Here is a 14,140-nt window from a genome sequence, read left to right as displayed (position 1 = left end):
AAATATAAATTAAATAAAAGATTCGAATTGAGTATAAAAGTTTTTAAATTTACACTAGTATAAATAAGATATATATATATATATATATATATATATATTTATTTATCTTTATAAAGTTTCTCACTCTGATATATATATCCATAATATATAATTACTTTTGTATGAAACTCCAACATATATACGGGATTATAAAAATTATATATTAGTTACACTTAGATCAATGCCGGTGAAATATATGACTACTGGAAATACATTCACAAACGAATAATGTCGTGTAGGAAGCTTATTATAAATTTTATTGCTAGTTACACCGATATATATTAAAAGAAAAAAAACTTTTTACAATAATTTTCAGAATAAAAAGAAATTTTGAGCTATAATCATTTGCATGCAATTATTTTCAAGTATTTTGAAGCTACTTAATAGTAATGGATGATTAGTTCAAGCGTACATGCTTGATTTTCTATAATTAAGAAAGTTTTGGGATTGAGTTTTGTGGATAGAAAAAAAATTCCAAAAGAATTAATTTCACCATATTATAAAGATTTTCGATTAGAATAATTACCTTTTACAAAGAATAATTACTATCTAAATAAAAAGGAAAAAAAGAAAAAAATAAAACTACTTGATCAACGCTTATCTGATAAAAAGGTTATTTGGACCTAGTCAGATTCCACTGATAACCGAGTAAATTAGTTTTAAGGTTAAAAATCTCATCGATCTACACCCCATACCAATTCAAGCTAAAAATAATCTTGGCTACCCCAACTTGCTAACTAGGTTGAGTCTTGTTAATTAACATGCATAGATAGATGAGTGTGTTTTCGACTTTTGGTGAATATAATTTTACATTCTTCAACATATTTTAGGCAAGCAAGGGAGACAAAAATGTGAATGGATATGCCGAAAAGCAATACGAAACTTATCCAGATTTTAAAGCAGTTGACCGTGATGATCTAAGATCAGATTAGTCAAAAATAGCTACGTTGCCGACATTGACTTATATTGTACAGTCATCCTATCGTATACTTCTCCGAATGCCAGGTATCTTTTTGTCTTTCATTTTCATACTTTTCAATTCAATTATATATACATAGGGGAAGGATAAGAAAATATCATTCTAAAAACTCTACTTACACCAGTATAAAAAATTCTGTTATATATATATATATATATATATATATATATTGATATAAAAATAAATAAAAAAATTGTCCTATATATTGTTAGATAAGTCCAGCTTTACGCAACTGATTTGGGATGTGCATGAAAAAAAATTGAAGATATAGGGCAATTCTCATTGTATCCCACTGTACACGGAAGAGACTGTTTATATACAGCCCACAGGAAGCCCTACTTTTCCCTTGAATAAGGGCTTGTTTGTTTAATCAATCAAACGGAATAATACTATTTTCAACTTACAAAACTACCGTCTGAATTATGTTTTCTCGAGAAAGTTGAACACCTCAAGACAATCACCATGTATAGTAGGAGATTTAGATAACTAGCCGCTTGAGTTGGGAATTAGACAGGTTAACTACTAATATTATTGATTGATGAGAACATTAGTAGGTTAAAATTTTTATAAAATGCAAGTGCTGATATAAAGTTTTTTGGATGTGTGAATCTATTGGTTGAGTTAATTATATGCCCTATTCTCTCTAGCCTTGTTTCTCTAGCCTCTACATGACATATGCCTCAACTAGAAGTTTGAGGAGAGAACAAATGATTATTTATTGCCATCGTACGTCTGAATACAATTGAAACATGTAGCACCTCGGGATTCTTGAATGTGTTCTTAAACGGAATTACCATTACAGTAACTTGTTATCCAACAGTATTGTTCAAAATCTTTGACTGCAGATATACATGAACATTTTATAAAGAAAAAGTTTCTAAGGTGCGTTTAGAAACACAAAAAAAATTATTATATATAACTTTTATTAAAATTACAAATTTATATATTGAAAATAATTAGTTTTTAAATGTTTTATATTAACGGACAATATTGTCAACTTTCAATTCTTCAAATGACTAAATTGCTTTTAAAAAAAAAAAGATCCATAGATAAGAATCATAGAAGGCCATTATAAATTGGCACTTCTCAGCGCCCATTTCCTCCATGCATTACCAAAACACAAAGTATATGAAGCACAAAAATCAATGAAGACCACGCTGCTAGCATTTCTCCTTTTTCTTGCCCTTACCTCACAACCACTACTTGAAGCAGCTGAACCTGCATCTGAGCCAGTGATTGACACATCAAGAAAGAAGCTCCAAACTGATGCAAATTACTATATCATCCCTGCAGTGCCCTTTACCATATGTGGCTTTGTTAGCTGTTTCACTGGTGGAGGCCTTGCACTTGACAGCGATAATGAATCTTGCCCTCTTGATGTGGTTGTAGAGAAAGCTAATCAAGGTCTACCATTGAGATTCACACCTATTAACACTAAGAAAGGTGTTATTAATGTCTCTACTGATCTCAACATTAGGTTCTATAATGCTGATGAAAGATGTCCTCACTTTTCCACAGTGTGGAAGCTTGATAATTTTGTTGCATCTATAGGACAAACATTTGTTACCACTGGTGGTGTTTTGGGCAACCTGGGTCAGCATAAAATTCTTAATTGGTTCAAGATTGAGACGTTTGATGATGCTTATAAGCTGGTTTATTGCCCCAGTGTGTGTCCATCTTGCAACCATGTGTGCAAGGATGTCGGAATTTTTGAGGATGGGAATAAGAAAATGCATCTGGCTCTTAGTGATATTCCCTTCAAAGTTAAATTCCAGCGTGCTTGATCAAAGCTTTTTCCAATAATGCAAAAATGATAATGAATACATGTGTTTATGATGATCTCTTAATTAGATTTCTGTGTGAAAAATAAATAAATGAATAAAGTGGACAATGCTTTTCTCCTTACTTATATATATAGGGTAATTGGTATTCACCATATATATGGCTTTTGTTATTTTTCACTTAATTAATTATATTTAGTTAATTCGTAATTTTGGTCCGTATTTTGCCTTTTAAATATTTCAAATGAACCATGATCACAATTAGATAACAAAATATTTGATCATCATGAGTTCAAAGAAGACTGAAGTTTTTTTTTAATAAGATAATAAGAAAGTCAATTAAGTAAATGAGATATGTACATAAAAGTATCACATGTTGGGAGTTGAAAGAGGGGGAGCTAGGGGGATAGGAGAGAGACCAATACATTGAAAAACAACTTGGATTAAAATTTTGGGTTTGTATTCGTCAGGGTCAAAGAAATATTAGATGTGATTTTGACAAATTCTTTATTATGATAAATAAATAATCTGTATTTCCAACCAAACACAATAAAAAACCTAAATATTTATTAAGATGCATGATAGCTTTCCACATGAATATTCTACTAAAGTTCTAATCAAACCTTTTAAATCTTACTTGTAAGTTTATATTATTTTACATGAAAAAGAGAAATGAATAAGACTTCTAAAACATATATTATACATTTAGTGCTTTCTTTTAATTTTCTCTTTATTTTATCATTAAGTTCCAATAGGTTTTCTTTTTTTCTTAATTTGTATTTCGATTATCTTAATATCCCGAATGAGATGACATGACATGGACAAAAATTATAATTTATATATGTTTCAATAATATGACTATTTATATATAAAAAAAATTTATCTTCTTTCATCTTTCTTTTTTGTCACCTCACATCATATCATTTTTCTCTCTTCTCTTTTGTATTTTTCTCTCTTTTCTTTGTATCTCTCTTTGGGTGTATACGCCCAAAGTGTGTCTACAAGATATTGATTCGAGCAAAAATAATTAAGATCACCTCAACTTTAGCTTATCGTCTCTCTTCAAAGCAATATACTATCTCGGGCTACAAATCAAATTTTGCAAATGATTCTAACTATAGGAATCAATAAAAGAAAAGAATAATGGTGCTAAATTAATAAGAGGTATATATAGACAACATTGGAATGAAATATATTGTATTGATACCTTAAAAGGTGATACAAGGAAACCAAGGAAACCAGATTTCTTTATTTTGTTTTATTTTTATTTGAACATAACATGTAAGAAAATATAATTTAAGAACTTAGTAAACATTTAATGAACATCAAATCCATAAGAAAATACACCCTTTAATGATTATTCATTCATTACTAGAGGAGCTTAATTTGATCATCATGCCAACTGAAACTTAACTTTGAAGGGAACATCACTTAAAGCCAAACGCCTATAGCCATTCTCATCCACAAACACACCAACATCCTTACACATGTGCTTGGAAGAAGGGAATACATTGGGACAATAAACAATCTTATAAGCCTCATCACACTTCTCAATCTTGAACCAATTGTGTATGGTTTCCCAACCAGGGTTTCCCATAGACCCACCAGTGATCACAAACCACTGTCTCTTAGAAACATCAAAGTTATCTAATTTCCACACTAAGGAATATTCAGCACAACTCGTACGATGAGTAGTGAACATGATGTTCAAATCCGTGGACACACGAACCATACCTTTTTTTGGGTCAATTGGTGAAAATGTTATTGGCAAACCATGGTATCCATCCACAACAACAACATCAAGAGGGCATGATTCACCAATGCTTGCAAGTGCAAGCCCTCCACCACTTCTACATTTTCCATAACGTCCACATTTGGTTAAGGGCATAGCTGGGATAATATAGTAACTGAGACCAGCTCGTAGCTTCTTGCCTAATGTGTCAACTACTTGTTCAGGTGAAGCTTCAGCTTCTCCAAGTAGTGGTTGTGAGCTGAAGGCAAAGAGAAGGACAAAGGCTAGCAATGTGTTCTTCATTGTTTTGTGTATAATGTGGGTGTACTTGGTGTTTTGGTTACTTATGGATGGAGCTTGAGGGAGATGAGGACTATGAATTTATAGATTGCTTCATCAAATGATGGTTATTCTTATCTTTGGATCTATAGTATAATAAATGTACTTTGTATCTTTGTGCTGTGTTTGAACAATACAATTGGCCATGTTAAGTAATTAGTTTAATAATAAATTGATCAGAAACCGTGTAGCTATATATCTATATCGCTTACTATACACACACGGTTGTTAGTTGCTAACAATGTTCTTTGTGCTGTTGGCTAGGTTTTATTTTTCTATTAGCAGGAGCCTTCTTTTTTTCCTTGCATCTCTCTAGGTTATGAATGATCTCCTCTTCATAAAAATAGGTTTTGAGGAACAATTTATTATCTTCTTGATTCTATGGTCTTGCGCTCACTTAATTACCAATTGACTATTTCAAAAGGAGTACAGGTAGTACTCCGAACTATGGGCTAGAATATATAAACATACCCCTATTATTACTGTTCTTCATCACTCTTTTCTCGCTAAAAAAATTCATTAAGTTCATGTTTTCCCACTATTCTTACGATTAGGGCATAACATTGCCTTGATAGATTGGATAATTTTATTTTTAAGCGAATTGCATTGGTTAAATTATTTCTATAACGAGTTAATTTAAATTCATTATTAATCTAATCTTAAACATTAAAGAGGTAACGATTAAAAATTTATTTTATTATAAATTTTGGAGTGCTGCACTCATAATTAATAATCTAGATATATATTTCATGGATATTAATTTTACAGAGCATGCGTTGTTGTTATATCAAATTAATTATACTAACTAAAATGAACAATTTCAAACTTTTAAATTGACATGATAAATAAAAAACCATACTCGTGTGAATTGATATATATATAAATCTGGCACAACGTACAATGGATACATGCATGATATCAACTTACCGTACAAAATTCACGAGGAAGATACTGTTTATTTTAGCCCACAGCATTATTTACGCATTTCGAAGTCATTTAATTAAGACTGCTAATAATAATAATAATAATAATAAAAAAACAAGCCAACAAGAATTTGTTTTTCTTCCAAGACGTATATATGTATATTTTAACACACAAGAGAAAAGGATTCAGCGTTATATGCATGCAGGCTCCAGCTGGTAGGTTGAAAAACACAAAGCCCATCTTTCATCAATGAGTTCCTTGATGCTGACTACAGCTAACTACTTAGGATATATAGTAATGGAAAAAGCAAAACAAACAGGTAAATGTTTACGTCAAAAACCCAAACAAACAAGTAACTAGAATAAGACTCAAAGATTTAGACACATGCAGCAGTTGTTAGCAACTTCATTTGAGAAGAACTACCAGTGTTATTGCAAATATCCCGAAATGAATACTGCCGGAAAATATATAAATCTTCAACGAGAATTTTAAGATATTTAAAGAATAAAAGATTAAGTATAATATTATAAGTCTAATGTTATTTCAAAAGGCTTAGTTATATTAGTATTCTACATTTTTAAAATGTTTGGTATTAATATTTACCGTCAAGTAATGGATTGGATTAAACATCTTCAATCTCCGTTGGTGCCGATGACATTCATGTTATCCTCGATTTTCAACTTGGTGATTGATTCTGTGATGATCCGGGCACCGGTTCTTGTTTTTTATAAAATTTTATTAATTAAGCACTAAGGTTGCTTAGCTCATATCTACAAGTATTGAGTATCATGTGATAAATCTCATTGATCCACCTAAAACAAACCATCTTTCTTAAGCTCAACCTTCTCTTAAGCATTAAGAAAGAAAATATGCTCTAATTTAAATAACAGTTCTCTATTATCGTGTAGAGAAAAGCAACTCCATGTTAAAAATGAGTTTGGAGCCTATTTTAGTACAAGTAGCAAGTGTTTGTCATGTCTTTAATTTAATCATTGGTTCTTATTTTGGATGCTCTAGTGTGTTTTGATTTGTTTTAGATATTAAGGTAAGTGAACTATTTATGGTGTGTTCACTTTAGCTTTTGCTTTGTGTTTTTTTTTCTTAAGTCTTGCTTTTATTGCTGCCTTTTCATGCTTTTTATAAATTATTTTTCTCACTCATTTTTGTTACTCTTTAAGGTGTTTGCTACTTTACCGGTAATTTTGAAAGGATATTTATTATCTTTTTGACATTAACAATTGAGGTTCTTTTAATATCTTAAAAATTAGAAGGTATTGATATCTTTTTAAACTAAACTACTAACCTACTGTATGTTAATAATAGTAATGATTGTTTCATGTGTAAAAGAGGTATTAAACTTTCTCAATTACAAGAAATACAATAGACTTTATTGCTTTTTAATTTGGTTAATTTTTGTTTATATTTGATAAGTAGTAAATTTATATAGTTCATTAAACTCTTGGACTCCGGCTTTGTTGATTGTCGCATCATTTTAGCTCCTTGCATGTGTTTTATAGATGAATTTTTTGTTTACCTCGCATCAATTCATGTAATGATGATAGTCTCGTTGCAAGATTACTAGTTTTACCTTAAAATTTTGAAAAGCACAAGTGGGATGCAGGGTATTGTTAGGTACTGATGGAGTTGATTTTATCGGTGATGAGGTTATTGTTAAGGATGATCAGTAAGCAGGATTTGATTTGTTATATTGCTATGATTTTTGGATGTGTTAGAGAAACCAAAGAAGAGGAAAGAAGAAGTCTGAAATATTAATCTTATTGAATTGAATTCATTATGTTTTTTTTAAGAGTACATAAAGTTATATATACACACACATAACTAAGAAACTAATAATAGAAAATAACATAATAACTGTTATTACAGTTTAGCTAACAAACTAAACCTATTATTACATAATAATTATTTAACACCCCTTTTATCCATCGTCAAACTCAGTGTAGAGTGTTTGTCAACAGTGAGTTTGTCTTGAAGATCTAAAAAGATTGCTGAACTAGGAGACTTGGTTAAAAGATCTGCAACTTGGAATCTTGTTGGAATATGTTTGACGTGAATTTGACCCTGAGCCACCTTTTCCCTGACGAACCATAGATCTATCTCAAAGTGCTTTGTTTTAGTATGCATAATAGGATTGGCCAAATGAAGAACAACACCTTGATTATCACACTGAATTAAAAGAGGTTGTTTACTTTTGATATGAAGCTCAAAAAGAAGGTTTTGAATATATTGAATCTCAGTAACCAGGCTTGCGAGGCTGTGAAATTCAGCTTTCGTGCTGGATCGAGAGACCACACATTGTTTCTTTGCCATCTAAGAGACAATATTGGAACCCAAATACACACAATTCCCAGAGGTGGATCGCATATTATCTTGATCACTCGCCCAATTAGAATCACAGTAGGCTAGAATGTTTGTATCACTAGAATGCTTGTAATGCAATCCATGATGAAGAGTGCCCTTGAGATATCGAAGAAGACGTTTTGTTGCTTTCCAATGAACTTCAAGAGGACGATGCATAAATTGACACAACTTGTTTACTGTGTAAGCAATATCTGGTCTAGTGATTGTAAGATATTGAAGAGAGCTAACCACAGACCTATAAAGACTAGGATCATGACAACCTTAAGTATTGTCACTGGTTAGTTTCAAAAATGGAGCCATAGGAGTTTTAATTGGCTTGGCCACGGACATGTTGAGTTTAGTAAGAATATCTGTTATATACTTTGTTTGAGAAAGATGTAGATCACCTACATTATTTGAATGAACTTGAATGCCGAGAAAATGATGAAGTTTGCCAAGATCTTTAAGAGGAAAAGAGTAATGAAGAGTTTGAATGAGGTTTTGAATTGCAAAGGATGAATTGCTAGTAATGATGATATCGTCGACATATATAAGGATGTATATGGCAATGGTGTTAGAGATGGAAATGAATAAAGAGTGATTAGATCTAGCTTGAACAAAACCTAATTTGAGTAAAGTGACAGTCAGTTTTTGAAACCAAGCTCTAGGGGCTTGCTTGAAGCCATAAATGGCTTTGCGTAATTTGCAAACAAGATCAGAGTTCCCTTGATGAAATCCCTGTGGCTATTGCATGTATATATCTTCTTGAAGATCTCCATTAAGAAAAACATTGTCCACATCTATTTGATGCATTGGCCATCCTTTTGAGACAACAAGGGCAAGTACCACACGAATGCTAACAGGTCTGATGACAGGACTGAGCGTATCTGTGTAATCCAGCCCTTATTGTTGAGTGAAACCTCTTGCCACTAATCTAGCTTTATACTTGAGAATGGAACCATCTGATTTATACTTAATTTTGAAAATTTATTTGCAAGTTATTGCTTTCTGCCTAGAGGTAAAGTAACAAGATTCTAGGTATGATTCTTCATTAGAGCCTTGTATTCGTCTTGCATAGCTTGTTTCCAAAGAGTAGTTCCAAGGGCCTGATCAGTAGTGGTTGGTTCAGATGTTGCCAAGAGCGCTTTAGGCTTAAAAATGCCAGCTTTGGCTCTGATGATCATAGGATGACAATTATGAGTAGAAGGGACAAACTGAGCTTGAGTGGCAGATTGTGTAGGAGACGCGGATGAACTGAATTGAGGAATAGGTTGGGCAAAAGCAGCATGGTGCATGGTTATGGGTTGAGATTCAGGTTGAAGTTGAGCTGAGATGATGTTAGTAGTTGAGGAAGAGTTTGTGGGAGTGATTGGTGTAACTGAATCAGCAGAGTGAAGCATGATTTGGGCAAATTGAAATGGTGTTGGGGCTGATACTTGAGATGACAAAATGGATATTGTAAGTACAACTGGAGTTAAAGACATTAGTGGTTGACCTGCAAGGTGGTTAGTGCTGAAAACACAGGAGGTACAAGGGAAAGTACCTTCATAAAAAATCACATTCCATGATATAATAACTTTGCCATTATTCGTGAAACATTTATATCCTTTATGTTGCAAGCTATAACCAATAAAAATGCATTGAGAGGATCTGAAATCCATTTTATAATTATTGAAAGGCCTTAAATGAGGATAACAAGCACAACCAAATAGTTTTAGTAGAAGATAGTTATGCAGCCTTTTAAAAATAGTTTCATAAGGAGATTTCATTTGAAGGGTAGGTGTTGATAATCTATTTATGACATGAATGGCCGTGCTAAAAGCATCACCAAAAACATATGAGATAGACCAGCTGAGGATAAGAGAGTTACACCTACTTATGTGATGTGTCTATGCTTTCTTTCAGCTGACTCATTTTGTTGATGAGTGTGAGGGCAACTAATTCTGTGAATTATGCCATTTTCATTAAACATATTAGTAAGACATGTGAATTCTTTTCCTCCATTAGATTGAAACAGCTTGATATTTCTTCCAAATTGGTTTTCAACCATGTTTTTAAAATGTTTAAAATGATGTGCAGTTTCAGATTTATGCTTCATCAAATAAACCTATGTGAATTTGGAATATGCATCAATAAAATAAACATAATACCGGAAACCTTCTCCAGAAATATAGTGTGAAGGTCCCCAAACATCATTATAAATGAGATCAGGAGGAGCATGATATATGGTAGTGGAATCAGGAAAGGGTAGAGCATGAGATTTACTAATACAGCAAGATGTGCAAACAGAAGTGTCTTTATCCTATTAATAGGTATAGAAATATTACAGGATTTCATGATAGCTTCTGCTATTTTTCTAGAGGCATGAGCTAATCTATGATGCTATATATCATAAGATTTGTCCACTCATTGAACATTTAGAGCAGTAGAAGAAATAGAATCATGAGTAGTAGGATTCACACATGAAGCAATTTGCAGAATTAAAACTTCATCAAAGACATACAATCCATTTTTAAGGATCCTTTACTGAAGAATTTCCTTCGAATCTTGAGATTTTATAAGACAATGATTTGTATGAAATTCAACAAAAACCTCATTGTCTCTGCAAAACTTAGATACACTAAGCAAATTTTTAGTGATTTGAGGTACATGCAATAAATCTTTCAAAGTAAATACTTTAGAGGACATGGGAGTATGAAAGAAGCAAGTACTTGTATGATGAATACCTATTGGTTGACCGTTACCCATATGAATCTTGTCTTGACTAGAAGTAGAAGTTTTGGAATTAAGATTGGTCAAATTAGGAGTGAGATGATTGGTAGCTCCTGAGTCTGGATACCACTGATCATCATAAGCCATGGTTTGAGAACCCGCAAACATTGCTTGCATTTGCTGTTGTTGGTTGCCTGAGTTAGACGAGTCAGAAATATTATTAAAATTTGGTTTAGCGAATTGCTGATCATACCTGTGCCAACAATGAAAAGCTATATAGCCAAATTTGCCACAAACTTGACATTGTTGTTTGTTACCTCTACCAAGTTGCCGATTTGATCTTCCACGGCCTCTTCCTCTTTGGTGACTTCTTCTAGTAGAACTATGTATGATAGACCCTCCTCTGTAATTGTGAGATTGTTTTCTAATTTGACATTGACCTTGAGCCAAGTTTGCTTGAGGAGGGACACTGTCACTTTTTTTTATGCCTTTCCAAGCATTCTTCTTGAGCTATTAATAGGGCTTCAATCTGTTCAACAGAGTAATCTTTTGTGCGTGTAAGAACATAAGTAATGAGTGGGTCGTATTCTTCGGGTAACCCATCGAAGATGGCATCAATATGCTCAGATGTATGAAGAGGTGACCCAATAGCAGCAAGAGTGTCTACAATTTTCTTGATTTCAAGAAGAAATTGATTTAAGGCTGTGGTTTTCTTTGTGGTCCTTAGTTGAATCTTGAGTTTTTTCACTCGAGCCTTGGTTTGGGAAGTAAAATAAGTTTCAAGATTGCTCCAAATCTGATGACACCATTCGTAGCCAACCATGCGGACCTTGAATTGAGGTTCCATACTTTCGAGTAACCATAATTTTAAAAGGTTATCTTGTTGATCAAAATTTTCATAATCTGGATTGATAGCTCCTTCGTCTGTGTCTTCTTCACTCAGATATTGAGGCAGAACATGCTTGTCTCTAAGAATATGATACTTTAAGCAATATCCACATATGGTCAATTCAGCTTATTGTCTCCAAGTGAGAAAATTGTTCTCATTGAGTTTTGATAAGATAGGAGTGGAAAAGTTTATGGAATGAATTGTTTGGAGGTTGCAAAAGCCATGAGAGAATCAGGAAAAAAAATTAACTACTCATGCTACCATGTTAGAGAAAACAAAGAAGAAGAAAGAAGAAGTCTGAAATATTAATCTCATTGAATTGAATTCATCATGTTTTTTTTAAGAGTACAAAAAGTTATATATATATAAAGAAACTAATAATAGAAAATAACAGAATAACAGTTATTACAGTTTAACTAACAAATTAAATCTATTATTACATAATGATAATTTAACATCCCTTCTAGGATGTGTTTGAGATTGTGGAAGCTGCGACGAAAGTGTACATGAAAAAGAAGAATGAGTTTGAGAGAATTCATATGTTGCATGCTGTGAAGAGAATTGAGATTGTAGTGAATAATTTCTAGTCTACACTTACAAGTAGGCTCTGTAATAGTAGTAATGAGAAACTCAAAAGAGAATGCGATTTCTTTACGACGGTAGCAATGCCAAAAATGCAATGCCAACTAATAAGGGGAAAGAAATAAAAGAAGGATTATTATTTTTTAAGTATAAATATTTAAATAATAAAATAAAATAATAATAATAATATAATAATGAGGAACTCTAAATTTTTGTTATTTATTTCATTATTCAACAGTGAATAGTTAATCAGAGATAATAATTTTAAAATTTTTGAGAATATCATATATTAAATTTAAATTATTTTTAAGGAAAAAGTTGATATTTTTATATAAATAAAAAATATAATTAAGCATTAAAATAAAATAAAAGTAATACTTTTTTAACCTCTAATATTTTAATTCGTGGATTATCAAGATAAATCTTGTATTTTGAGAGAATTATATAAAAAACACATAATAATACTACCCCAAGGTTTATCCATTTTAATTTAAAATTGAAGTCCTTCTTGATGAAAACATGGGCCCAACTTTAGCAAAAAAATGAAAATGGGCCCAAAATCTCATATATAAGAATCCCACTGGCCACCTCAAAATGGATGCAAACCATCTCCCCTCAGCTCCACATTCATAAGTAAAACAAAATTATACACATTAATTAGTGTGAATAATATTTTTTTGTAGATTATTTAACTAAGGTTGCTACAGTTGCTTTGACTTGTGGGCTTCCTTTCCTGTATAACATGTTCTTAATCCTACTTGAGAGTTGAGAGGGGTGTTCTCAAGTATTGATATCCTTGTTAATGAACTGCTTTATGTTTTTGAAAATATTGTATAAAAAAGAAAACAATTGAAGGTAGTAATCACATATACAATATTGCATGGTAAAATAATTATAATACTTTCACTAAAAAACAAAGTTTAATTCTTTAAATCTCTTAATAACAAATTGAGTAAAATTAAGTGTTTTTCGATTTGGAGGAAAAAAGATTTTAATAATTAATTATATCTATAACTGATTATTGCAAAATTGATTATACAAAAAAAAAATATTTGGATATAATTATAAAAACTTGTTTTTACATAATTTATTATGTTTTGAATGGCATATTAAATCACTCTTATATATACTAAAGCTACCAAAATGATATGAAATTATTATAACATGTTGAAAATACTGTGAATCCGATTACAATTTATATAATGTTCATTTTTTTAGATTATTTTAAAAATATTTTTCTTTATCATAGAAATAATGACGGATCTTAATATTTTTTTATAAAATAAATTCCAAACGTTCATAAGCAGTAATTTTTAAGCTATTTTTATTAAAGTACCTTATAACTATAAAATCAATTACATTCAAATACGCACAAAGCCCACACATATAAAGGCTTCTGTTGAATAACCCATATCTCATGACTTTACAAACAAAACAACGGGAGCTGGCAGTCAGGCTACATAAGAACATAGCCACCCATTTTACTTGTTGCCTTCAAAAACAATTGGTGCTGACCATAGTAAGTAAATAAAAGTACTTACTGTTCACAGTCAACACGAATATATATTGGTTAAGTTCTCATGCTTGTTGGGTGAAGAAGCATATACATAAAAGTTAAGCAAGTAAGGAGCCATTGTAATTGTACTGGCCGAATTGAAATCAACCACTTTTTTGTTGCATATATGCATCCACGACATAGGATGTGCACTTTATAATCAGTGGGAGTTTTAGTCTTGAAATTCATGCTATTTTACTCCTTTTAACCTAAACCATTAGATGCATTCACTTGAGAATAAGATTAAGCA

At 31.6% G+C, this 14,140-nt stretch overlaps 2 protein-coding genes across 2 annotated transcripts; one reads left to right on the top strand and one right to left on the bottom strand.

The window, feature by feature from the left end:
* The first annotated feature begins 2,163 nt into the window (after positions 1-2,163).
* LOC113868034 (kunitz trypsin inhibitor 2-like) lies at positions 2,164-2,802 on the top strand. Its single transcript, XM_027503587.1, has one exon. The coding sequence runs from the start codon at positions 2,164-2,166 to the stop codon at positions 2,800-2,802; it is 639 nt and encodes a 212-aa protein (XP_027359388.1).
* A 1,390-nt stretch (positions 2,803-4,192) lies between these two features.
* On the bottom strand, positions 4,193-4,834 carry LOC113868042 (kunitz trypsin inhibitor 2-like). Its single transcript, XM_027503594.1, has one exon. It carries the CDS (start codon positions 4,832-4,834, stop codon positions 4,193-4,195), a length of 642 nt encoding a protein of 213 aa, XP_027359395.1.
* Between the last annotated feature and the right edge of the window lie 9,306 nt (positions 4,835-14,140).

Source organism: Abrus precatorius, unplaced genomic scaffold, assembly GCF_003935025.1.
Source record: "Abrus precatorius isolate BTA unplaced genomic scaffold, Abrus_2018 Scaffold5, whole genome shotgun sequence".
NCBI classification, from domain to species: domain Eukaryota; kingdom Viridiplantae; phylum Streptophyta; class Magnoliopsida; order Fabales; family Fabaceae; genus Abrus; species Abrus precatorius.
Note: the sequence above shows the minus strand (reverse complement) of the source record. Positions and strands in the feature narration are given on the sequence as shown.